This window comes from Colius striatus, chromosome Z, assembly GCF_028858725.1.
Source record: "Colius striatus isolate bColStr4 chromosome Z, bColStr4.1.hap1, whole genome shotgun sequence".
Taxonomy (NCBI): Eukaryota; Metazoa; Chordata; class Aves; order Coliiformes; family Coliidae; genus Colius; species Colius striatus.
Genome location: NC_084790.1, coordinates 73,862,913 through 73,890,758, shown reverse-complemented (window position 1 = coordinate 73,890,758; position 27,846 = coordinate 73,862,913). Strand labels below are relative to the sequence as shown.

Below are 27,846 nucleotides of genomic sequence, written 5' to 3'. Positions count from 1 at the left end.
ACCCATGTGACCCTCCTGGAACAGGCTTCCTTACAGTCTGCCCTAGACCATCACTATTCCAGAATATTTAGGTATCCCCTCCATTGAATAGAGCTGTATCTAACACCAGAGGAGGTGATACGTTCAGGAACCACAGGGACTTGCTGCTCTCAGAAAAGATTCAGGGAGAAAAGGGAGAGATCTGTGGAGTGATTGGACTCCAGATCTGCTTTCTGATTATACTCCGATCCCCTGAGGCTGAGCCTACCAAAGCTTCTGGGAATTATTTCTGCAGATTGACTGTAATTGGTACAGTTAATGGAAGCTGCTAGTATGGAAAATGAGTGTGTTGTTGTGCATATACTTAATCATGGAAACCTACAAAAGGTCGAAGTCTTGCTCCTTTAATCGTATGATCAGAGTTTCCAAGCATTCTTCATCATGATGATAAAATAGACATCTGTGTCTATTGAAGCGCTGACTCCTGCATAGTAGTTCATGAATTCTTCTATGGTGACCTGGGACAGAAGGATTTCAAATAGGGAAATGAACCTTTATTTTTTTCTAGTGCTATAAATCAAAACCACACATTGAGAAGAACTCTAAATGACACTTAACACCTGCTATTTCTTGTCATTGGTAGTGAAAAGTTATCCAACAGGAAGAATGAAGATCTGCCTAAGTTCACTCATTTTCTAGAAATACAAGATCCTGTCCTCCATAGAATCAATAGAATCGTTTCGGCCCTATCCATCACTAGATCACTTCCCCAAGTGCAACATCCACCCTTCTCATAAACACCTCCAGGGATGGTGATTCCACCACTTCCCTGGGCAGCCCGTTCCAATGCCTGACAACCCTTTCAGTAGAGAAATTCCTCCTCATACCCAGCCTGAACCTCCCCTGGCACAATATGAGGCCGTTTCCTCTTGTTCTATTGCTTGTTACTAGGGAGAACAGACTGACCTTCATCTCACTACAGCTTCCTTTCAGGTAGTTGGAGAGAGTGATAAGGTCTCCCCTGAGCCTTTTTTTCTCCAGGCTAAACACCCCTAGATCCCTCAGACATTCCTTACATGAGATGTGCTCCAAAGCCTTTCCTAGCTTGTCAGCCCGCCTCTGCATCCTCTTCAGTACCTCCAGGTCCCTCTCTGCCTGGCAGCTTTCCAGACACTCCTCCCCAAGCCTGTAGCGCTGCTGGGAGTTGTTGTGGCCCAAGTGCAGGACCTGGCACTTGGCCTTGTTGAAACTCATGACACTGGCCTTGGCCGAGTCATCCAAGCCTATCCAGATCTCTCTGTAAAGCTTCCCTAGCCTCAAGCAGATCAACACTTCCACCCAGCTTGGTGTCATCTGCAAACTTACTAAGGGTGCATTCGATCTTCTCATCCAGATCATAATAAATATGTTAAACAGGAGTGGCCTCAGTACTGCGCCCTGGGGTGCACCACTCTTGACCGGCCACCAACTGGGTTTAACTCCATTTAACTCTCTTTGGACCCTCCAGGAACATTTGGACTGAATGAAACAAAGGAGGCTCAATTAACCTTACTAGGAACTGAAGCTAAAATCAGTGCTGCACAAGAAGACGAATGATTTATGCTTTTTTTTTTTTTTTCCAGGGATGCTATAATCTGAATCTTTGTGTTATTACTAATAAAATTGGATGAGGTTTCTGGTGTAAAACAGAGAGAACTAGGAGTTTTATATCCATTCACTGGAGAGAAAATATCTTTGGTCTCAACAGGTCTCACTTAAAAAAGCAAACATTCTTTCACATTCTTAGGAGTTTTGAATATTTTTCATGGGTCTTTTGAGGTTAAATCAGTTTTAAAATAACCATTAAAAAACCCTTATGATTAGCAGATACAAGCAGCGCACGTCTCTTGTGATGCCTTAACTATTGATGGCTCTATAGTTCATTTGAATAATCACATTGAAAAACTTTTGCTCCTACTGCACTGTGCATTTGAGAGCTAAGTCAAAATTGACAAGTGAGCTCTGCAGATTGTTCTACCCCTCAGTAACTGATTACAAGCTTTGCTGACTCTGCCTATTGCAGAGGCATTTGGCAAGGTCATGGTGAAGAGAAGCGTTCTAGAAGATGCTTGACCTTGAGGCATTTCTGATAAAAGAATTTTAGGTGTTCAGCTCATACTTGTGTCATTAGCAGCCTCTGATTCAGGCACAAGAAAGTCATACTCAGTTCTCAGAAGAAATTGCAATCAGGTAGGCTGAAGTTAGGATTGCTGAGCAAGAGCTGGATGCTTAGAGTAACCATTCTGTAAGCTCAGACACTGCAGTGTTTATGTGGTACAAGGCACTGAATTTCCAAAGGATCATCTGTGGCCTTATTTAATGTGTTCATGTATTACCTTAGCACAAAAAGCAGAAACATTTTGTTTGAGGTTTGCCAGATGTCTCCACTGCTGCAGGGAAAGAAGGAGACAACTCACACAATTCTGCCGATGACACAACAGGAAAAGGGATGGATATCAGCTCTACCAAGAGCAAAGTGATGCCCAAGGGAAATAAAAATTGTCATCTCCCTACAGAGATCCTGCCTGTTGGAAACAAAGCAAGTGGAGGATTTGGGTATAATGCAGCCATAAAAACCATGTGCAATCTCAGAAGTACAGTGTTGGAGATGTCCCACAAAGGGGTGGTGAAACCTTTTCTAATTTGTTATTATGAACAAGTCAAACTAAGAATATCATCATGTGAACAGCTGAGATCCACGATTGTTCTAATAGTCAGACACACATAAGTTCAGATCAAAGAAGTTTGCAGACACATAACAAGAGGAGGCAAGGCATGCTTGGCCCAAAGACAGTTACAGGGCTGAGGTTTGCACCAGAGAGGTGATGTTTCCAGCTCTGCCCCAGCTAGTGACATCTCAGGGCACACAGCCTGTGGCAGGACTTCCAACCCCACCCTTCCTACTACTCTCTGTGGATAATTTGTCTCTGTTATGGACTGATTTCCAAGTCAAGTGTCTCAGTAATTGAGACTGGAGATGTGCTAACTGTAAAGGATTTAATATATTAGGGAACATTCTTTTGAATTTGATCCTGGTATTTATTATCCTAAGAAGTGAAAAATCCTTCAATTTATGAGGAACTTAAAAGTCAGTAACCAAATGGGTTGATCTGAAAATAGAATAACCTATGAAAACAGAGCATTAATGCTAGAAGCCTGTAAAATCTACCATTGCATCTCTTGCAGAGCCCCTTTGCCTCCTAATGTGTGAGCAACCTGCACCCACAGTCCTGAGCAGAGGTTATGCATCCGTTTTATTGTCCCCATAAAGGTGACACAAAGGCATGCTTGACTCTGCAATCACTTTTGTATTTAATAATGTCAGCCACAGGCTGAGTCAGATGGTGATTACGTGGCTTGACGTTAGATATCTCACTTACCTTCCCATCTTTGTCATAAGGTGAATCAAAATTGTCCAGAAAAGCCCTAAAAACTTGATCTTCTGTCCAGTCTCCATTTTGGTATTTGGGATGATGTTTTGCATTATACACCCCCCGTAAGTCTTCAATTGTTACGACACCATCTCCAGTCTTATCTAACTTCCTAAATGCTTGCATGATGATTTCTTTCCTCGCATTCGACATAGGAGGCTGTGAAGAAATATTAAAAGAATCATTTTATTTCTGCCAATTATTTGTACATTTCCAAATTCAAATAACTTGTTATTAATAGTAGAACTATTTCAAGGTCCTTGGGACAAAAAACTGAGGACAATCTATGCTAAGGAAAAAGCAGCGTGATCAAGACTAATCGGTGTTCCTTTATGCAGAGGTAAATGGACAATAAGAGAGGAAATACTACATAGAACACCTTTCTATTCTACCCATCTTTAATATTCATAACAAGAAATTGCTAATTACTTTAAGCATTAGTCATATTCTTTCTTAATTGTAAAGAATTCAGCAGAGAAAGAGACTCCAAACGAAACCAGTCACACTGCAGCTGATTAGAGAAAGCCACTACTGGATTAGTTCATGTTATAAAGAGATGCATCATAACACAACGGACAAAGAACCGAGAATAATGGGCTGAACCACATCATAGATACCTGGACTGTAATATTTAGGAATTTAGGTACTTAAATCAAGGCAGCAATTCATTAAAAGAAAACATCACGACCACGTATTTGCAACAATTCTTTTCAATTCTGTTTGTGAGGAGTCTCATGCCTTGCCAACAAAATGCAGAGATATGTTGGCTTCTGAGCTCTCTCATCCGCAGCAGGGTTGCTTAGGTGGATTTTCTCCTTTAGTATATTTAGGTGGAAGTATAACATTTTAACTTTCCAAGAGTTACTACTTTTAGAATGCAGCTGTAGACTTTCCTAATTACTAAGGTGAAGAAAAGTATCCTGTTTTGTGTTCAGTTATTGACTAATCAAGGCTTTTTCTCCATCTTTAATGCAGTAATAACATAAATTCCCATACTTACTCTCAATGTAACAAGAAACTCATCAAAATCAATTGTTCCACTGCCATCTTTATCAAATATCTGGAAAATCTCTTGTGCTTCTTCCTTATCTATCATCACAGCATAATCATTTAATCCTTTTATAAACTCTTTGAAATCTAAGGTCCTGCTGTTGTCATCATCCATAATCCGAAATACTCTGTGAAAAATGTGCAATTTGAGGTCAATGCATAGGAAAACTTGGAGCAGTTTAGTACAGTGCCAGAGCATAAGGACTACCAACCAACACAAAATAAAATGAAGTAAAAGGAAGGAGCAAAAAAACCCCAAACACAACCAAAAAAACCTCACATTTACTTATAGCAGAGATGACTTGCTTAGATTGAGTGACTGAATATTATCCAGCTGAAGTTAAATGAGGTGAAGACTGCTTTGACTGAAGGAGTCTTGCTATTTGTAATACATTGAGCCACGTGAAAGTTGGCCGTGAGGATGAATTTCCACCTGGTCACACAGAATCCCTCAGTGGTTTATAGGGCCCAAGAGGGTTTTGAGGTGTGACACAGCTCCCTTTTCCTAGGCAGGGGGTGACCCACACTCTCAGAGTGACTGCAACATAAACTAGACACGCCCCATAAACTAGACAGGTTACCATTACACAGACCGTTACACACAAAGGATTGCACCTCAAAGGAGAGGAAGCACAAAATCCCCAGTGCTCAGATACTTATGTTAATCTTAGAATACACCAAAGAGAGAGGTTTATTTTATAGTTTTATATGTTCCCTCTCTCCCTGGCAGGAATTGTTCTGGGATGGAAGCAGCTTCCTCTGAAAGATTCACAGTCTTTGGCCCTTCAACAGTTGAGAAGGTCAGTCTTTTCTCTCAAAACACAGGATCCTCGAGCCCAGGCTCTGTGGGTTGTGGCAGTTTGTAACTCTCTTGCAGCTAAAACAACTAGGCTGAATAATGGATTTGTCTTCTCAGACTCACCTGCCCAGTCCTTTGATGCCTGCAGATCCTTTTGCCAAACATTGCAGGCGAAGTCTTTCCACGGGGTTGGTGGTTTTGGACAGGTTTCTTTTGGCCTGGATAGCCATCTCTCGGTCATGCCTTGCTGTGCCCGGCATCTGGAAGGCCAAATCATTCATATGACTTGCATTCACATACACAAGGCAGAGTGCTGAAAACAGTCTCAAGTGTATGGAGCACCATAAATCCCCCACTTGAAAGGTGCTGGCAGATCTCTCATGAGGACTCATTTTGATCCTCTACAATCTTTTTCTTATATCCTTCTATTGGAAAGGGAAATTGCCAATATGGGCCACCAACCCTGACAGGAGAGCTTAGCCAACCACTCCATTATTAACTTGGATGCCAATATCAAAGTCTGGATAAGAGTTTTCTTCCTACAGTATCTGAACACAGTGAAAACTGGTAGATGCAGCCAGGAGACCATTGCTGCCTCTGCATCCCCATCACACTGCCAAGTTTCTTCAGCCTGGTCAGATATGCAGTTAGCATTTTCTCACAGGTAGAATTGTGACAGAAAAAGCTGCCCTGGGTGAGGACCTTCCCTTGTGTTTGCTTTTGTTCCACTGTAGTCCTAATTCTCCAGCGCAGAGCCTTCTCCCATTGCATGACTGAGCAACAGTGATCACCCAGACACCTGATCTCACCTACAGATCACACCTTGTGCTTCTTTAACACAACTGCAGAACTGCTAATATAAATGTGCACAGCATTTAGCACCTCAGGATTTCAGGATGGTCGTATAAGACTTCCAGCTTCCCTTGGAGGAAGGTCATGGAATAAAAACTGAGGAAAACAGTCCATGGGCTTCCAGCACTGCATCACCACCACAAGCAAGAGCAGCAGGCCTGGGCTGTCAGAGTGCTGCTCCTTCTCCCATAGAAGTTACTTGTGGCTAGTGCTATGAGCACGAGGGCTGCCCATGCCAAAGTTGGCATTTTAGGGACACATTGAATCCTAGTCCCTGGGCTCATGCTCAAGGCCAAGACTGCTGCTGCCTAGACTAGCTTCTGGGTCTGCAGATCATGAATATTTTCTAGCCTTTATATACTATCACAGGACCAGGGCACGAAAGATTTGCGGAAGGGCTGGGCTGAGTGAGAGCAGAGCTTTTGACTTAGAGGGCTCTACTGAGGGTGCTCTGGGATGGAGAGGTGGCCTGTGAGGCATTGTCAGTGCACCTTGCACTCCCAATATAATTGTCATTGCACATACAAAAGTGTGAATTTAAACAGTCAGAGCAAACTTCTGAGAAGCATAGAATTAAACTGGTTCACCATAACTACTCTGCTCTTGCCTACAGAGCACTGGCTAAAGCAGCTGGTAATGTCACATGTGCTGGCTTTTGCAACCCATTCTGACAAAAAGAGACAGGCATAGAAAAACAGAAAAATAGAATGCTTTTGTTCCTCCCAAGTGGTTTCAGTATTAGCTTATTGTAGAAGTCTATTGTGGTAGAAAAGAGACCATTTCAGCTTTTGTTTCAGCCAGAATGAGCAAAGTTCTTCTGGGAAATCATTAACTAGAGTGACTAGAAAGACCTTACAGCTATGTGAGATAAGCAGTCAAAAATGTTCTCTGTAAACAATGATCTGCCCTTAAGGGGATATGTTTAGCTGGCAAGGATATAAAATAGAGTGAGGTTACACAAACACAGTGCAAACTATATTAACAATTCTGTACCATAGTTTATACACAGGTGATGCCCATGCATGTATATACAGAGCGCATAACCCATGCATAGCACTGTGTAATATATCTCTATACTTTGTCATGTATTTACATAGATCTACAAATGCCAAAACCAGTGATGGCATAATTTCTCTCCACTGCATGCTGCAAAAATCTACACACACACACACATCCCCCCCACACTCCCAATGGAAGGAGCTTAGCAGCTCTTCGCCTCAGCTTGTTTTTTTGTCTCAGTGGAGATATTGCCAGTATACTGCAAAGCACTTCAAATAATTATTTCAGTGAGATTCATGAATTGAGGTTGAGGAAGGATCATCAGATATGATATCTGTTATGACCTCCTATACCTCAATGAAAGCCACCAAAATGGGTCAATCCTCTGTGATCTTTGCAGCAACTACAAAATTTGCTTCCACACCAATAAGCATTTCTAGCTGGCACATTGGCATCTCTTAAGCTTTTACAGCATTGAATCATTTTCTTTTTAACATGCATTCTTTGTTTCTCCTCTGAATTTCCCACCTCATTGGGCGCCGTTTTACTTTTGTTTGATAGATTAAAGAGCTATTAAAAAATTGTCCAATTAAAAATTATCCATCTGGAAAGACTTGAAAGTCCCTTTTAAACCCTCTTTGGCTAAATAATTAGTCAAAATGAGTTTCCAGATGTTAGATAATCTTGATATTGTTCCTGAACTTTTCCAGTCTTTTCCAGCATGTCTTCTAAAGTGGAACAGAGCACTCTGATTATCTCTCTAATGCCATAAGCAGAGATATTCCCACTTTTCTCCGTCTATCATGGTTAAATACACTAACAAGTAGCTCTCTGCTCTTTGCAAACCTCCATTCTCTGTAATGCTCAGTAACAAAATCACCCACATCGTGTTGTTATATAAAACTCAGCAATTAAAGTCTGATTGCACTTGCACATTACACTAAAGCCTCTTAGACTTGACCTGGCTTCCTGTGTCACACAGCAATATGGCTTTCAGAGTCCTCTCTATACATTCAATGGAAGGAGAAAACCACTTATGTACAAACGCTACTACATGCATATCTGGTCCATAGCAACACATCTGCCGCTTCCCTAGTTCTGTTGATTGATGGTTTAAGCAAGAGATAAACCCTTCCTCGGCTGTTAAAAGACTGTACTGCAATGTAAGAAAACAGGCTATGAATTGAAGTGAGGATGGAAAGTCACAGCCATTCATATTCTCTCTTCTCTCTTTTTACCACTTTATGGATAATGTGAATTAAAGGTTGTCAGGATTTGCTGAATATAACAGGTCTCTGTACACCTTGCAAATGTATTGTGTATAAATAAACATTAGGTCCCTTCCCACTGAAATCATTCTATGATTCTATGGTTAATAAAACAAGAAAAGGTCGTAACCATCAGCTCACATGTTTTTAATTCTTAGATCTCTTCCAAAATCATCAGAGATTTCCCAAATAAAAGGGAAAAGGGTCTGGTTAATTTAGTTTGAATACTAGCAAGTCGTGCTTTGTGTAACAGCCTGGGCTACAAGCAGCTACAATATCCTACGTTCTCAGCATTGTTTGTTTCTATGGGCAATGTTGTGTTGTGCAGGCTGAACAGAAACAATTGCATTATTTATTAACAGACACAAACCCTGACGTTTTTGGTTAGTTTTTTCCAGAAGAACATTTGGCAGTTCAGCAATCAGATCCCTTTACATCCCTCTAAGCCTGAGGCTTAAATCTATAAAGAGTCAGATTTTGTCTAAGCTCAGCAGCATTCATTTGTATATCATCCTTCATCTGAGCCCAAGGCCTTCTGAGAAAATCCCCCAAAACACACGAGTGTGGCAGACAGAAACCAATACTAGCCTGTGGATTATCCCAGGCTTCTGAAAGCCCTGTCCTGGGGGGATATGAAAATTGTACACCACCTCTGAACAGACGATCTCAGAGTCTGAGGACAGACTAAGTAGCTTAAACCAACTGCATATGTTTAGTTTATTTTGAATAATGTCATGTATAAAAACTGTGTATTTGGCAATTCTCTAAATACCTCCTCAAAAATCTGCCTTCCCAACCCCACTGGTCCTGCTGTAGCAGCCTCCCCTCTGCTTCTCCACTATTCTTTAGCTCCTATATTCTGGCAGGTGGGCCATTAATGCACTTGTTATCTTGCATATATGATATATAACAATCTATATCATGTATATTAAAAAAACACCCAAAAACCTGCTCTTTGCTGAACTGCATGCTCAACTGATCAGAGAAGCTCACTGTGAGCTAGCAAACAAGAGAGAAAATCCTTTACCTGTAGTGTTATCCTGCACCTGGGGTTTCCACCCAGGAGTTGGAAGGTGTTGAGGGGCCTGGATGCTGTCGTACCCACCTGCCCCCCTGCTCTTGGGATCTACCCAGGCTCCAGCAGCAAGTGGAGAGGATGCCAGGCCACAGGCTCACTGTAGAGCTTCCTTGTCCATCTCGTTTTACTTGTTTACACACCCATCCGCTTTGTACAACCCCCCCATCCCCGCCTTTTTTCAGAGGCCTGGAGTTTACCAGCTGGTCTCCAAGGTGACACTGGTGGCTGCAACCTGTGATTACACCACTTCCCTGGGTGATTGCCGAGGGGTTGTGAGAGTCCTTTTATTTAATCTCTTTTTGAATCAATACCTTCCTTCTCCTCACTGCCTACACAGCCTGAGGCAGGGGCAGCACAAGGCGTCTGCCCCTCTCTGAGAGATGCCTGCCAGAGGAGAGTGCAGCATCTCCATGACAGTGTTGGGCATGGCTACGTTTTGGCAACATATTTCTCTGTTCTGTAGTTGATACTGTTGAAAAAAGCTTGTTGGTTCAATCCTTTACTCATAACAGGAGAAAGTAAGTAAAATCCTGTTGATTCTGTTTCACAGGAAAGTTGCCAGTGTTTTGTTGTTTGGTTTTTTTTCTTGCTAATTGCTGTTTTGAAGACTCACTGGTAGTGGGAACCTCTGGGAAGTCACTGAGTTTGTGTTCATTTGCAGCAAGAAGAAAACAAGAAGAAGCAAGAAGAATTGCTCTCTGCCTAGACACAAGTATTAAAAATTCTGTCTACAGAAGGTCACCAGCCTTATCAGTGGCATAGTGCAACACTTGGAGAAGGAATATCACTGTACTGATAAACTCCTTAGGGGTAAAATGTAGCTTGCGTTTTGCTCCCTAGCCCTCTCTGATAGCAGCAAGCTAAACACACAGGATCAGGGAACACAAAGGTTCAGTTTAAACATAAGGAAAACCAATTTCACTGTGAGAGTGATGGAGCACTGTAACAAGCTGCCAAGGGAGGGCTGATGGCAGAGGCAGCTTGTACAAGTCAGCGTGAGAGTGCGTGGGAAACGGAGAGAGCCCAGCTCTGTGGATAGAACACTTGGCAAGAATGAATAAGTGCATCATTTCCTGACAAGAGTAGAAAAGTATTTTAGGTGATTACTAGAGTAATAACATTTGCATCCTGGCAAGTTGCTTATCTTTCATCGACAGGTACTTCCTGGTACTAAACCATAGCTTGTGCAAGACTTTGTGTATGCTTTGTATCTCTCATCTGGCAACTGATAGTACATTAATGCACAAGCAGGAAACAATGTGTATTTATCCTTTCAGTGATTCATAAATATTGACTTTGTGACAATGTAACATGCCCCCATTTGCTATCTTGGTCCTGTGAATTGACCTCCAGAGGTTTCCTGGGAGCAGAGGAGAGATAAGAGGCTCTGGATATGACTTGGGCTGTGGATGCAGGAGCAGCAGCCCTGGCCATTTGCCAGCACACACTGCAGAGGCCAAATGGAGGAACTGAGATTGGTGAAATAATTTTCACTGAACAACTTGGGCCTTGAAATTCAGCATCCCACCTGAGTAATGCAATTCTGCAGATGTAGAATTAGCACTGGATTTTAGAGTAGATGTAGATTGGAACAGCAGGAAAGCAAAGGAGTAAGTTGGTTTAATGTCTGGATACTCGTGTGCCTTGTGCTGTCTTTCCTGCCCTCTACCAGTGAGTACAGGCGTACACCTGCACATGAGGACATTCAGTCCACCTTTAGTAGCTGCCTCTGAAAAATGGACTGTGTCTCGTCTGAACTGGTTAACGAGCCATGAATTTGAACAATCATTAATGTGCTCTGAGATGTCTCAGATTGCATCAGGCTGTGATTAGGTTTATTTGATTGTACTTGTTCTGTTACTGTGCACAAAGCTGTAAGTAGAGCTCAAAATTTATCAAAAGAGATAGATATTTCATCAGAATGCTGCATTTTTTTCCTTCTCATTTTCCAACTAGCTCTGAATACAAACCTGTTTGAATTTTAGTCTTGTTCAGCCTGAACTATCTGTTCAGTTTGTGGATCAGTGATGGATTAAATCTGGTAAGAAAAAAAAATCTAAGAGATCTAACATGATCTATACAGTCATGACAGAGAAAGGGAAGGGAAGGGAAGGGAAGGGAAGGGAAGGGAAGGGAAGGGAAGGGAAGGGAAGGGAAGGGAAGGGAAGGGAAGGGAAGGGAAGGGAAGGGAAGGGAAGGGAAGGGAAGGGAAGGGAAGGGAAGGGAAGGGAAGGGAAGGGAAGGGAAGGGAAGGGAAGGGAAGGGAAGGGAAGGGAAGGGAAGGGAAGGGAAGGGAAGGGAAGGGAAGGGAAGGGAAGGGAAGGGAAGGGAAGGGAAGGGAAGGGAAGGGAAGGGAAGGGAAGGGAAGGGAAGGGAAGGGAAGGGAAGGGAAGGGAAGGGAAGGGAAGGGAAGGGAAGGGAAGGGAAGGGAAGGGAAGGGAAGGAAAGGAAAGGAAAGGAAAGGAAAGGAAAGGAAAGGAAAGGAAAGGAAAGGAAAGGAAAGGAAAGGAAAGGAAAGGAGCCTGAAACAGATTTATTTTTACTAACACTATTTCTGCTGTTAAAGACATCAGGAGCATTCCAGAAAAGAGAGTAGTTATTTTGAAATATTTTCTTCTTGCAAATCTACCACAAATATATTTTCAGTTGGACAATGGAAAAATGAAAGCACCAGCTACTTCAGCTTTTTTAAGAAGTTCACACTTCAACTTTTTAAGAAGTTTCACAACTAATGTTCATAAAAAATGAAGTGTTTTTATCCTGTGCCTTGAAATAATGAAACTTTAGGTGTTTAGAGATTTCAGGCAAAGTGGAAAAGAGTGTTCTGGGGATTTGGGATTTTATCCTCTCACATTTCTCAAAAACATTGACTAGCTTCTCTTAACCAGCCAAACAATGCAGCAGAGGTCTAACATGTATGAGAAATTTCTATGCTTACCACCCTCTTTCATTCCTCAGAGAAGAAAATGGTCAAAAATACCCAGGATTTAGTAGGATCAAATATATTTTGATACTGAAAAGCTGTACTTGATCATTGCAGAGGGGAGGAGGTGAGAAAGAACAGGGAAGAACACGAAAGAACTGAAAGAACTGAAAGAACAAAAAACCAGAGCAATCTGTCCTCAGTGAAGAGGAAGAGACAGGAGCCAAAACAGGAGATGTTTCAGTTAGTTGCTCCTCAAAGAAGCCTCCCTAAAGGCAATCATAGAGTGCAGGAGTTGTCTGGGGAAAGAAGAGTGATTTTGAAGTCTCTACTTTGGTCAGATACACAAGCCACATCCTCTGAAATGTGTGTTTTTACAGTTACATGGGATGATGCAGACACAATTAGGCAGGAGAGGAAAAGGTGGTAAGGAAGCAATGTCAGTAATTGTACAGGAGAGGGTAGAGGCTCTTTCTTCTAGGTCATGAGTAGAGCCCTGGCTACAGGAATAGCTAGAGGCTTCAGAACGGGAGAAGCTGTTGTTGTCAGTAGTTGTCAGGGAGGGGAACCCTTTGCTTGTCATCCCCTGCAACCTGTCTGACTGCAGCTGCTACTTCAGTCTGTATGTTTTGCTGTTGTCTGGAGCTTCCTCTCCAAATCAAATCAAAAGTTTTGATTCCTGTCTCCAGAAACTCGCTAGTGGCATGCAAGTCAGATGTTTCTCTCTACCAGGGCACACTTGACATGGCAACCCCAGTTCAGCACAGGCCTACCTACTCCAACAGCCACCACCCCGTTCACTCAGTTCATCAACAAGCTTGTCTAAAGAGCTTAGTGTTGTCTCAGACTCCCTTCTCTTCATGATCTGCTCACTTCAGAAGTTACTTTTGTCACCCAGAAGGATTAGCTATTGTCAGCTCCTCTGCACATGTTGAGCCCTATGATGGTGCCTTCTTGGCATATGAGCTGCTGCTGCCTCAGTGAAGATCTCATTTGTCTGTAAATTTGTAGTGGGCTGAGTCAGCAGACTTTAGACCCATGGCCAGATCTCAAAACAAATTAGTATCACGAACTATTATTTACCCTTTCCTAATGTGGCAGTACCCAAAACTCTGTGGCTTGTGACTACCACATCCTGAACATTCAACTCCTTCAAAAACACTGCTGTTTAATGAGGGGCTCCTAAATTCTGATGGGCAGCAGAAATGGTGAGAGCCTAACCATAGCCACCAAGGGCACCCCAGGTATCTGCATAGAGCTACACAGGACTTACCTGAGCTCTCTTTGGAGTGAAGCTGAAGTGATGGCAGAACACCTAATGGTATAAGATGCTGGTATTTAGACAACTGAAGTACCCTCTAGCTGTCCCTTCTATAGACTTACAGCCTTGTGGGAATAGCCTTGTAGGAACTAGTTAAAAACCAGCTCATTTGGGTCAGTCCAAAGGCCCGCTGTCCCAGTCTCTTAATTCCCACAGTGCTGGTAGCCACGGTTGGGGTATAAGCACTGAGCATGCCTGCAGAGTTCTCCTCCCCTAACTGCCCTCCAGCCATCAGCCATTTGCCAGCTTCCTGAGCTGGAAGTCACAACTACAGAGCTATTCTCCATAAGTTTCTCTAGCCTCTTTTTGAACCCATTAGACTCTTGTGAAAATCTCATAGTAACAAATACCACAAACGTTGAGTTGTCATATCCTGCGGGTCAAAGCTCAAGTTGCAAGCAACTGTTTAGATTCTGGGACGTCATCACCAGTGAAAGCAAGAGGATGCAAAGGCAAGAGGTTGGCAAAGTCCAGCAAGAGTGCCTCAGCCAACAGGCTTGCCAACAAGGACTCTCAGTCAGGTTCGATGAGACTCATGATCAAAACCTCAGGACAAGAGGCATAAAGTGGCATCAACACTATCCTTTTCCCCCTAAGACTGCAACAGATCAAGGCTCTTGGGCATTGATAATACTTGGCGGAGGATCTGCCCCATACATCCTTGAGTACTAATCTGAGCCCACAGCTCTCACAGGGTATGTATACATGATAAAAATGAAGACAAATTCCTTCTCTACTCTCTCCTGGCTACATGTGCTTTGACTTCTAAATTGTTTTTTCCAACATCATCCTCCAGGATCCACTTGTTCTGGTTTAGCAAGGAGCAGCTTTTGCTTGGTAACAGGGGGAGCGGGTTGCAGTGAAGACCCGGTAAAGAGTTTTTGGACTCTCCCCTGTCTCCCGGATTCACACCCACCTCCGGCCCGGCTGGGCCAATCTGGCGCCTCTGCCAGCACTATTTAGGGGACGGGAATTTGAAGTGCTGGCAGGAGGTGTAAGAGTGATACAAGATGGAGGCTACCACGCAGACCCTTCAGCCAGAGAAGGAGGAAGGAAGGAGAAGCAACAGACCAGAGACCCCTCTGCAAGCTGTGGCGAGAATACAAGCTGTGCCCCTGCAACCTATGGAGGTCCATGGCAGGACCGAGAGTTACCAGCCGCTCCAAGTGAGTGAGCCCGGACGGGCGAGGGACTGTGTGGGGAGACGGCCATGGCCCAGGCCGTGCTGGAGAGCCTGTGGGCCGCAGAACCACACGAGAGGCAGAGAGGAGCTGCAGCCTTTGGAATAAGTGCGCGTGCAGGGCTGCTGTGTGTGTGAGCTACCCCACGGACTTGCAGGGAGGACTGGCGTGGAGTTCACCCGTTCTGAGGAGGGACAAATGGCAGAAGCTCTCGGGAACAGATTAACTGACTCCCCCCCAAAACCGTTCAAGGGGGGAGGAGGTAAAAACACCGGGATCAGGGCTCTGAGCCCGGGAAGAGGGAAGGTGTGGCAAGAAGGTGTTCTTAAAAAGGCTGGTTGGACTCTTCATTGATGTATTATTCTGGGTTGTTTCATTTTGGTTATGTTGTGGGTTTTGGGGGGTATGTTTTAGTTGATGTTGCATTAAATTGGTTTTTTTTTCTGTTTTCTTCCCCAAACCGAGTGGCCTGGTCTGTTTTGTCCTGAACCTTAAGCAGCAATTAAGCCCTCCCTGCCCTTGGGCAAGTCTCAACCTCTTTGGTACTCTAATGGCTAATGTTCCCTCGAGGCTTTGTTCCCTGATGGGCCTAAACCACTACACCACTCTAGGAATTCTCTTCATTACTGGACAAAGGAGACCACCGAGATAGCTCAGAGGTGTTTAACTGTGATCTTATCAGGCAGTGAGGTGGATTGTTAAATGGTTAAAGGGAAGAAGGCAGAGACCTGTGACCAATGGGACAGGGTCTAGTTGGAGGCCTGTATCTAGTAGAGTCCCTCAGGGGTCGGTGCTGGGACTGGTACTGTTCAATATATTCATCAATGATCTTGCTGAGGGAACAGAGGGCACTGTCAGGAAGTTTGCTGATGGTACTGAACTAGGGGAAGTGGCTGACACCCCAGCAGGCTGTGCTGCCATTCAACGAGACTTGTACAGGCTGGAAGGTTGGGCAGAGAGAAATCTAATGAAATTCAGCAAGGGCGGGTGTAGAGTCTTGCATCTGGGAAAGGTGAACCCCATGTACCAATACAGGCTGGGGAATGAACTCTTAGAGAGTTCATGTAAGGAGAGAGATCTGGAAGTCTTGGTGCACAGCAGGATGAGCATGAGCCAGCAATGTACCTTCATGGCCAAGAGGGTACACCCCTCAATTTATGGCCTCACCATAAATTAAGGCAAAACCACACTGGAAATATCTAGTGTAACGCTTTCTGTAATGTAGTTTCAAGTAAGCCATAATGTCCAGTTCTGACAAACCCAAAGTGCTTTGGCTCTGGCATGAATCTTGCTGCATATCACCAGGCAGCCATCATTTAAACAAAGATGTTTCTCTTTCCCCTCTAGCTTTTGATATGCAAAATTAAAAACAAAGCAAAACGTCTATCCTAGTTTTTAAATCTGTAGGGTTTTTGTGCTCCTTAACATGAAATGGAACGCAGAGAATTCCTTTCAGTAGCTGCACACAATCTAGGTCTTAGAGGCTTACTTTCTCTCACATAGCAGTTTGAAAAATAAAATTAGAGATGTCTTTCTATACTGTTCTGTTTCTTTCTGTTACGTGGCATTAAGGCTTCAGCCAAATGGCTCTTACTTTCAAAATCCTTTTTAAAAGAATTCCCATAAAAGAGTGCATGTAAACTTTTTCCATCTGCTTACTACTCACTGTGTATTACAAACTACTAAAATGAAAAAGACACAGTGCCAAGAGGATTATCTCACAAGCAAGATTTTCTCCTGCCTTTGACACAGATGATTCAAATCTTTGACTCCAGTTTGGCAGCACAGTACATAGAAAAGGTTCTGAAATATGTGTTTGTCCACCAAAACCTTAATTCACTGCAGGAGTATAAAGTGAGGTTAAAAAAAAAATACAAACAAGAGCTATTTATTGCTTTGCTGCTCTGCTCATAGCTACTGATCTCTAAAACTTCAAAAATCTGCATATTCTCCTTCATTGGTGAATACTCAAATAGAGACACATGGACTTGAATTGGACATCAGCCATACAATAGCACAAAGAAACAGACAAAAAATGCTGGCAAGTGCAGCAGTGTCATCCTGTAACCCTGCATTCTCATTGCAAGCAACAGGACACCGGCTTTGTACTGTGCTTGCAGAGTCTCAGGATGAGGGCCTGCCAGGCTTGCCTTGTCTGAACTTTTCTGCATCTGTCTGTAGTTTTCTTCACCTACTCCTGTGACAGCAACTTCTCTAACTGACCAACTACCTATAGAAATTAATTTTAATGTTGTTTTTCTCTGTATGGTACAATTTTATATAGACAGGAGCAAGTAGTAATTCTATGTATACTGGTATGTTTATGACTAACATGATACAAGGTTGAGCAATACCAAACTGGTAAAATTGCAGAGGTCTTGAGAAGTGGAGACATGGGATGCAGCGTAAAGCAGTACAGACATGGAATGATAAAAGCTTGACATTTAAGATATCACAGCTCCTCATCACTGGTCACTTACAGAAACACAGCCCAGGAGCTAGACAAAACTGAGTCTAGGGTTATCAAAGAGAACAAGAGCCTTTAGCATATGTGAAATATACCATATACAGAAAATTCAACTGTAACATGGAGTTGCAGACCGGTGGGAAAAAAAAAGGTATAAATGCATGCTAGGAAACAAAACTACCTCAAGTAGATCCTAGAGTATCAGTGTGATAATATTCCCAATAAAAGATGTCATAATCTGGAGATTTATGGTGTTAAGTCCTTCTGCAGGCTGAAGATGCTGACTTTAAGACCAAGAGGAAAAACAGGAGAGTGAACAGAATTCCAAGAAAATTTATTGTAACTAGATGTGTCTTATAGTTTTAATTGTAATAGTAACATTATCGTTATTTAAACTTTTGCCCATATGGAAATATTTTAAGATCATTATTGTTCTTTCTCTATAACAAATAGGTAGAAATTAGTAGTAATACTCTTCAGATTGCAATTAGCAATAAATTCTTAGTTTTATTTACAGGCAAGGTGTTTTGCCCACAGACAAGACCTCGAGAGTAGCAGAAGGAAGAAAGATGAGCATAAGGGCCTCTTAAAACTCAAATCCTAGCAAGGGGCCAAAAGGCACTCTGTGACATCACTCCTGCTCTCTCCAAGATATGTATGTCACACATTGCCAGCTGCCAGCTGCAGTAACAGGAGGTGTGGCTATTATGTTGCATGTGGTTATTTTCACACTCATGTTGCTAAGGTCTGTCCCAGCAGTGAGATTGCTTTAGCCTTTCTGAGTATTTCCCTTGAAATGGGATAGTGTTTTTTTTCTTAGCTGGGAAGTGAGGCAGGTGGTATCTCTCTCCATACTGGCTGCAGGGTAACGATGCCTTTGTTTACAATGCTTACTTGACCCTTGATCCTTCTTTAGCCCATAACAAAGAATGATTTTAAATAGAGGTGATAGCATGTGTTGGTTATGCCCAGCAGATTTGGCATCAGTTATTTGGATCTTCCAGCAAAGATCCTCCTGTCCAGCTGGTGAGGAAATATGGACAGCCCTCACGCTCTTTCTGTTACACCAACAAGCTTTGTTCTCATTCTGTCTGTATATAGTTTAGCAGCTGCCCTGAGAGAAGTCTGTATTAACCTCCCTGAGATGCACACAATCCTTTCTTCCACAACCCAGAAGCTCTTGTCTGGTTGCAGGTTAGGTGGGAGAGCCACTCTAGGAGTAGGAGACTGCAGCTTACTGGCAGTCACGATCCCACCTTACACTGTGCAGCAGACGTCTATGTGGCTATGTGGGAACAAGGAACACTGTATGTGGAATGGTTCTGCAGGCACATCCAACATAGAAGCAGGCACGGCCAATGCTGCAGAAATGGTAGCACAATTCGATGGGGGTCAAACTGCTGAAGAGCAGCTCTGCAGACAGAGATCTGGGAGTCCTGATTGATAATAAGCTAAATATGAGGGAGCAATGTGCCCTCGTGGCTAAGAGGGCCAATGGCATCCTGGGATGCATCAAGAAGAGTGTGGCCAGCAGGTCAAGGGAGGTTCTTCTCCCTCTCTACTCTGCCCTGGTGAGGTCTCATCTGGAGTCCTGTGTCCTCAGCTCAAGAGGGACAGGGAAGTGCTGGAGAGAGTCCAGTACAGGGCCACCAAGATGATCAGGGGACTGGAACATCTTCCTTATGAGGAAAGGCTGTGGAAACTGGGGCTGTTTAGTCTGGCAAAGAGGAGATTGATGGGAGATCTTATTAACGTTTATAAATATCTAAAGGGTGAGTGTCAGGATGTTGGGACATCCCTTTTTTCTATAGTAGATAGCAACAAGACAAGGGTTAATGGGATGAAGCTGGAACACAAAACATTCCACTTAAACATAAGAAAAAAAAATCTCACTGTGAGGGTGACGGAGCCCTGGCACAGGCTGCCCAGAGGGGTTGTGGAGGCTCCTTCCTTGGAGGTCTTCAAGACCTGTCTGGACATGTTCCTATGCGACCTGATCTAGGTGAACCTGCTTCTGCAGGGGGGTTGGACCAGATGATCTCTAAAGGTCCCTTCCAACCCCTACCATTCTATGATTCTATGATTGCCAATACTTTTCTAGCACTGCAGGCCAAGTTGCAATGTGTTGCAGACTCTCCTTTGTTTGGAGAACTTCTGTGCTACTTGTCATAATTTCACTCCTAGCAAAGGTCCTACTGATTTGACAAGTAGGGTATCTAACGTGCAGTTAGGGCTGAGACAACAGAAATAATGCATCCAGCATTCATACTTCTCCCTGAAGATAATAATCTGGATCACGACCATTTACATTAGCTAATGTTTCCACTCTATGTCTCACGATGTACCTCCATACCCTGCCACAGCACAAAGCAGTAGCAGGAAGTCATCATTTAAGCAGCATCAAGTCTTGGATACTGACATGAGTCAGCACTTAAATGTAAACTAGTTTTTCTGACTGAAGACTTGTCTTTTTTAAAACCAAGTTGGTCATACTGTCTCAGATGGATTTATGCTAGTGCAAAATGTAATTCAGCCACAAGAACAAGCAACAAGACTGCAATTATTGCTGTGTTTGTGATGCACCATTCCTGCATTTGAGGCCAGATAACCCAAACAAGAATTTGTTAACGTTATCTACCCAGAAATTGCATAACCCAGTATGTGTGTTATCTACAAGAGGAAGTCATTATCTTCTGATGAATGAAACCTCACAAGTTTTTGTTCAAACAGTCATATAATCTGGATATCACCAAAGATGGCTCTAATGATGCCAAGCAAAAAAAAAAAAAAAAAACCCAACAAAAAAAAGGTTCACAGTAACAACAAAAAGTATCAGAACATACCTTAGAATAGAATATTACAAGAATAACGTGGATCCTAACTATACTACTGCTGTAAAGACTAGGTAAGCTCTAGTAACAGTGTGCTCAGTTTACCGCCAGTTGCCTCTGCCAAGGATAGAGCCCGTAGTGCCACTCTGCTGTCTGTGGCTCAGTAACACAGATTCCTTGACCTTAGGGGGCTCTGCTGAGCAGTACCTTCAGTGTGCAAGTTGCACCACCTACCACCACCGTGTGGGTGAATATAGCAAGAGTCTGATCCCCACCATGGTGCGATGTACTCTGGTGTCCAGGACTGGGCTGATGAACATTAAAAAAAGGGTTTTCCAGCAACACTGACAGGTTTGTGAAGGGCAAGTACACAGTCCTTAGTAATTTCCAGATAAAGTTTCTTAAGCGGCTTGGTTTATCTGCAAAACCCATCGATACTTCTCACAGTCTCTGACAGCGGCTTCTTAAATACTAAGATTTAAATAATAAAATAAGGCTGCAATAGTCATTCAGTGGAGGTCTTCTCTCCCTTACCCATACACATACAATTCTTTACCACATTATTCCCAGGCAAACCTAATGCTGCAAGATAAATCACACTTCAGATTCAAAGTCCAAGGGTTTCCCTGGGGCATCTTGTGCTTTGAATAAAATACAAAACATTTCTGGGCAAGAAATTCAGGTCAAAATAGTTCTCTATTTATCCCCAACACTTCAACATAGGGCTGTTACCCAAACTGAGGCATTTGGAAACAAAAGGATGTACAAAATGCAATGCATCTCTTACTTAGGCAGTGTGATATTTTCTTCCAAAGTTTTTTATTTTGGCTGGGACATCCCTGCTCCCCAGTGTCAGAAGTCCTCTGTGGGTAAGATAGGAAAGGCATCACTTCCCTACCTTAATGTTTAACTCAAAAATCAGGGAGTATACTGGAGGGGAACTCTTGTGTGGTACAAGGTTTGCTTTGCAAAGTTTACAGAGCACTTTATCAACTTTACCTGTAGAAAATTTTCCTAGAGAGAAACAAAGGTTCTGAAATCTGGCTCTTCTGAAGCATCACAGCTCAAATCTAAACCAGACCACTGAACTCCTTCTGCTAAGAATTCAGTCTAGACTTTCTCTGTTGCAAGGGAGAAGCAGAGGGTAAAGGATCTTTTTAATAATTCTTCTTTGTTCTAACCCAAATCTTGTTCCAGAAGCAGTGTAAAGGCTATAGACAACTCTGAGGACAAGATCTTCAATCAAAGAGGAAGATGAAAGGATTGTTGCACTGAGCTCAGGGATTTCATAGAATCACAGAACCACAGAATCTTAAGGATTGGAATGGACCTCTAAATACCATCTAATCCAACCCCTCTGCTAAAGCAGGTCCATCTAGATCAGGTCACACAGGAATATGTCCAGGTGTTCTGAACACCTCCAGAGAAGGAGATTCCACACCCTCCCCTGAGCAGCCTGTGCCAGGGCTCCCTCATCTGAACAGTAAAGAAGCTTTTCCTTGTGTTTAAGGGGAACTTTTTGTGTTCCAGTTTTACCCCATTATCCCTTGTCCTGTCACTGGACACTACAGAAAAAAGTGTTTGCCTATCCTCTTGACATACACCCTTTAAACACATGTAAGTATTAATGAGATCCCCCCTCAGCCTCCTCCTCCCCAGGCTGAACAGCACCAGTTTCCGCAGCCTTTCTTCATGAGGAAAACGTTTCCATCCCCTGATCATCTTGGTGGCCCCATGCTGGTCTCTCTCCAGAAGTTCCCTGTCCCTCTCAAGCTGAGGAGCCCAGAACTGGACACAAGCCTCCAGATGAGACCTCACCAGGGCAGAGTAGAGAGGGAGCAGAACCTCCCTTGACCTGCTGGCCACACTCTTCTTGATGCATCCCAGGCTGCCATTGGTCTTGTGCATGGGGTTGTTCCGGTGCAGGACTCTGCACTTGTCCCTGTTGAACCTCAGGAGGTTCCTCTCTGCCCAACTCTCAAGCCAGTCGAGATCCCGCTGAATGGCAGCACAGCCTCTGGGGAATCAGCCAGTCCTCCCAGTTTGGTGTCATCAGGGAACTTGCTGAGGGTACACTTTGTCCCCTCATCCAGGTCGTTGATGAAGATGTGGAATAAGACTGGCCCCAGAACTGACCCTTGTGGAACTCCACGGTTTGGAGTGATGAAGGACAAGACCCTCATTAAGTGACTGGTGTAGACAGCTAGCCAGCTATAAACATAGACAGATACTTAAACAGATTTTGCTCAGCATCATAATCTGTTGTCCAGAATTTTTTAAGACTGTCCATGGTTTCCTGGGAGGCAGGACTTGGCCTCAGCTGAATGTTGAGGCTATTTTAGGCACTGTGATGCTTATCTTAACTACAGTCTCTTGAAAAACAACCCATGATTTCCTGTTGTCACAAGCAAAGCAGCAAACAGTCCAGAGCAGTGTGGGATGGGAAGCAGCGGCTCTCCAGTGGGACTCACAGAGAGCTGACAAGGAGGCTGTTGAAACAGGTACACACTCCTGTTTAAGCAGACATGCTCTGAAAGTAAATTAATCTTATAAGTATGGATTTTGATGGTAATAAGAATCAAGGATATTTTTCATCCAGAAGTATTAGTGCATGGGGTTTTTCTGATACACTTTGTTATTGTTTTCAACAAGATTGAAAAAGTCAATGCAATTTGTTAACTTCTGAACCATTAAAATCTAAAGAATCCCAACTTATAGATTTGACAAGGAAGCAGCAATTCAAATGCTCAAAACCAACACCTAGTTACAGTCTTGCTTTCCTACCTGTACAGACATATGTCCAGCACCTGACACATGTCCAGCACCTGACATATCATGCTCAAAGACCTCAACTCCTTGGCATACAAGTTTGGCTTAATTACGGTTGATGCTTTAAATCATTCCTGCTCTGCTGCATAAAAATTAAGGCGTGCTCTGTAGTAAAGTTCCCAACTGCCAGCAGGCCACAAACTGGGATGGACAGTCCTATGTCTCGTGTCTTGGTATTTCATCCCACTGAACTGTAAACTTCTGGAGCCATGTGAAGAAGAGTTTTGTGCGTCTTTGATCACTAATAGCAGAAAGGCAGGAACAGACAAAATTTGAAAATATCAGCAAAGAAAGAAAAGTCAAATCCAACATCAATCTGTCTACATGTCCTTCCTGGCTGTGGGGCAGAAGCCAAGGTGGCAGGTAGCACAGACTGTTTGAGTTCTTATTTTAAAGAAATAGAGGTATGAAAAAATATCTCTAGACTGTATGCAGTCAAGAAAATAACTGCTTGAATCCTACATTGGTACCGTTAGACCCAAAGAGTCATTTCACAGACTCTTGTTTTAGTGCAAATGCTGAAAGATTTCATAGCAAAAATCAAAAGCTTTTTGTTGTTGTTTTTTTCATTGTGCCATTGGGCCAGCTACACTCAGCCTTATTGCTGAACATGCTCTACTGGAGGAATACTGGTTTGGCCTATCTACCTCAAAGCAAATGGAAGTGCCACCTGGACACTTAGCTCAAATTGCTACACTGAACATTACAACTTGGATTCCTCAGGAGGATCTACTAGCTGTGGACTCCGGTATCTAGAATATATAGTTAATCTAAATACTGGTTTCATATTTCTTCTTTAGTCAATTCAGGCAACTTCTGTATCAGTTCCCAGAGAAATAATCACGTAAAACATGGTCTGGAACTACCAGTGACAAAGGTCTTCATTTCAATGGTACTAGAATCAAGCTCATAACTCCCAAGGCTCAATAGCAACTATTATTCCCAGAAAATGGTGACTGAACATCTGATTATATTGCTGCAGCACTTCAACAGATGTCTGCCTAAATAGAAAGTAAGCCCACCCTTTTTCTGGAAGTCTTTTTAAGGTTTTCATTTCTATCTCTAAATTTGTCTAAAATCACTAAGAACCAAGAAGAGGAGGACATTCACCCAAATTCATGGTCTTACCTCATTGAACAGGGGGCTCACATCTCTTGGGTACCTGGGACAGACCCTGCCTACCCCCAAGCTCTGCTGAGCTTGTAGAACCCAGTCCTACTCTGCACCAGCTTGGCTATCGCTGTACATCAGCATTCAAGCCTACAGCCAGTTTCTGCAATGGTCTTCACTCAGAGTTGATAAGATTCTGATGATTTATGAAGATGTTTTAAGCAATAGTCCAGAAAGTCTGATTCCAACTATGTCTTCCTAGCCCAGACCTAAGAGGCGGTAACACAAGATAAGTATTTAATTTTAGAATTGTATCCCTCTCACTCATGCTCTCAATCTCTCCTTCAGGTCTCTTCCCACATCAGGGTATTTTCAGCTTCAAGCCATGAGCTCTGCTCAGGTTAGATACCTGAGATAAAAGGTAAAAAGCACAGTACTGAGCTCAACACAGACTTTTATTGCTGCTCTGCCATCAAAGCTACATATTCTTAGACCTTGGGGGCAGCCATCAGCTGCAACTTGCTGTCAGAATTCCTACAGAAAACTTGAGATGAGGAGCGAAAGGTGTAACCCTACCCCAGAAGCAGGCAGAGCTTGCACCTTCCTTGTCACCACCACTCAGATGCTCCCCTATACTCTGCTTTGCCTCTCAATGCACTTCCTCCATCCTGTCTGTCTCTGCCCTGGGTTCACTTTACCTCACTTTCCACACGCTGTGTAACACATGCTCCAGCAGACTCTGAAGGAGGTGATGATGTGTCACACTGCCTGCCACAGGTGCTAGCCTCTTGCAATAGACTTGCTAGTTATTTGTGACACCTGGCCTTGAAAGCTGTTGCCTGCTCACTGAAACATGTCAGATTATTACACTGCTTTTGCATCTTCTTGAATCCCATAGACTTAAAACCAGCAAAATCTTCAAAACTAAAAAGCACGATGCTTTTACAGGAGTGTTAGTGCTTATGATGGAGTCAGTTTCTGGGGGACAAAAGGAACTCTTTTCTTCTCCTGAGAAGACAAATTGTGTCTTCTGTCCAAATCAGGCCCTGACCAACTTTTGCTTTGTAATAAAGGTCTCAAAAATGCTGAAGGCAGTGGTAGGTAGTGAACCGATGACTAACAAGTTGATGCAAGAGTTAGGACATTTATGAAGAGAAGTTCTTTACCAAGGCATGCAGAGCTGAGACTAGGATGAAGAAGCAGCGGCACACCGTGGCTCAGCATAGGCAGAGGTGAAGTGAGAAGGTTCATTCACAACTCTGATAAGTGAGTCAGTCAAACGCTGTTTCATGAGAACTAAAATTCACTGAGCACACGAGGTAGTTTCACTATCAACTTCTGACAGTTAACCAGAATTTGTGTCACTCTTTGAGAAAATAAAAACCTGACAACGAATAATGGAAAGTTGGTATTTAATACAACACAACTCTCATCCTCTTAACTGCATGCTATTAGGCTTACAGTAACAACTTATCACAGCAAGCCTGGAGGGAGAATGTGGCTGGCTGACTATGCCTTAAGCAATTCAATTTCAATATCTACCAACCCCAGAAGACCATTCATAGAATCAGAGAATTGGGTTGGCAGGGACCCTAAAGATCATCTAGTTCCAACTCCTCTACCATGCACAGGGACACCTTCCACTAGACCAGGCTGCTGAAAGCCACATTCAGCCTGGTCTGGAAGACAGTCAGGGATGAGGCATCCACAGCCTCTCAAGGCAACCTGTGCCACTGCCATGCTACCATCATTGTAAGAAATTTCTTTCCAATGTCTATACTACATTTATCCTCTTTTACATTAGAAACACTACCTCTGGTCCTATTGCTACAGGCTTTGCTCAAAGGTTTCTATATTAAGCCCCTTTTACATATTGAAAGACTACAATAAGTTCTCCCCAAAGCCTTCTCTTCTCCAGGCTCAACAACTCCAACCCTCTCAGCCTGTCTCCACAGGACAGCTGCTCCAGCTCTCTGATCATCTTCATGACCTTCTCTGGACTCACTCCAATGGGTCCATGTCCTCCTTATGTTGGCGGCCTCAGAGCTGGAAGCAGCACTGCACGTGAGCAAAGTAGAGGGCGAGAATCCTCTGCCTCAAGCTACTGCCCACACTGCTTTTGGTGCAGCCCAGGGCACTGCTGATTTTGTGGGCTATGAGCGCATATTGCTGACTCACATTCAGTTTTTCATCTACCAATACCCTAAGTCCTCTCAATCATTTCATTCCCATTCTGCTACTTCTATCTTTTCCATCAGTAAAGAAAATGCCATACATTATGATAAATGGCTCAGCGTGGGTCACTGAATACTCTGATACTAATCTTTCTTAACATCTGCATATATCACTCATTTAATACTGTGGTGGTTTAGCCCGGTGTCCACCAAGTCATAAAAATCCCTCCCCCTTCCTAAACTGGACAGGAGAGAGACAGAAATATAACAAGTGGTTTGTCAGATGAGATAAGGATGGAGAGATCACTCAACAATTAGCTGCACAGGCAAGACACTCAACTTGGGGAGAAAAAGGTTTGATTTATTAAAGGAACAATAAGAACAAGGAGATGAGAAATAAAACAATCTTAAAACACCTGCCCCCACTCCTCCGTCTCCCCAGGACTCTCTTTCCTTCTGCCCCAGCAGTACAGGGGATGGGAGTTGTGGTCAGTTCATTACAGAAGGACTTTGCTGCTGCTGCTTTTCAGGGGGTGGCCTCCTCACACTTCCCACTGCTACACTGTGGGGTCTCTCCCACAGGAGACAGTCCCTTATGAACTTCTCCAGTGTGAGTCCTTCCCATGGGCTACAGTTCCTTATGAACTGCTCCAGCATGGGGCCTGTCACGGAGGCAGCTCCTCACATCCTGCCCCAAGATGGGTCATCCACCAGAACAGTCCTTCAGATACTGACTGCTCCAGCCTGAGTCCCCCACAGGATCACAAGTCTTGACAAAACCTGCTCTGGTTTGGGCTTCTCTCTCCCCACAGACTCCCAGGCACTGCTAGGAACCTGCTCCAGGGTGAGCTTCCCACAGAGTCACAGCCTCCTTCAGGCATCCACCCTCTCCGGCGTGGGTTCCTCCACAGGCTGTGGGTGGATCTCTACTCCTCATGGTCCTCCACGGACTGCAGGGGCACAGCTGCCTCACCATGGTCTTCACCACAGGTCCCAGAGGAGTCTTTCTTCCAGGGCCTAAGCACCCTCCTCCCCCTCCTTCTTCACTGACCTTGGTGTCTGCAGAGATGTTTTCACATTCTCACTCCCTGTTGCTGCTGCAATTCAGCAACTGCACAGCAACTTCTTCCCCTTCTATAATACATAATTCACAGAGGTGTTAACTGTCACTAATTGGCCAGGCCTTGCTCAGCTGCAGGTCCATCTTAGAATTGACTGGCCCTAGCCCTGTGAGCTACAGGGGAAGCTTCTGGTAGATCTTTGTTTAAAGAAACCATTCCTGTAGCTCCCTCTGCTACCAAAAAAAACTGCCTCAGGCAAAACCACAACTGCATTATTTTGAACCTATGATATTAAAAATGCCTAATAAAAACATTCATAGAAGACACTTGGTAGTCCAACAGAACAGAGACGAGTGACAGTCCCAGAAGTGTGATGGGAGAAGTCTTTACGAACAGTGCCAATACATCTCTTCTGCAGTGATGGCAGAGACTGGTCTTCAATGTGCAAAATGTT

General features: G+C 43.5%; 1 protein-coding gene across 1 annotated transcript; it reads right to left on the bottom strand.

Annotated features, from left to right (window-relative positions):
• Nucleotides 1-395: 395 nt before the first annotated feature.
• CAPSL (calcyphosine like) lies at nt 396-9,529 on the bottom strand. Its single transcript, XM_010210695.2, has 5 exons — nt 9,445-9,529; nt 5,422-5,558; nt 4,450-4,627; nt 3,399-3,608; nt 396-497 (listed from the first exon to the last, which is right to left on the bottom strand). The coding sequence occupies exons 2-5, from the start codon at nt 5,556-5,558 to the stop codon at nt 396-398; spliced, it is 627 nt and encodes a 208-aa protein (XP_010208997.1). The 5' UTR covers nt 9,445-9,529.
• Nucleotides 9,530-27,846: the final 18,317 nt, after the last annotated feature.

Bases quoted from the DNA above. Each gene is read 5' to 3' on its own strand.
- CAPSL (XM_010210695.2), bottom strand. From the start codon at position 5,558: ATGCCGGGCACAGCAAGGCATGACCGAGAGATGGCTATCCAGGCCAAA. The intron at 4,628-5,421 runs GTGAGTCTGAGA...CATTTTTCACAG, and splicing joins GGCATCAAAGGACTGGGCAG to AGTATTTCGGATTATGGATG. The intron at 498-3,398 runs GTAAGTGAGATA...CTTCTGTCCCAG, and splicing joins CTTATGACAAAGATGGGAAG to GTCACCATAGAAGAATTCAT.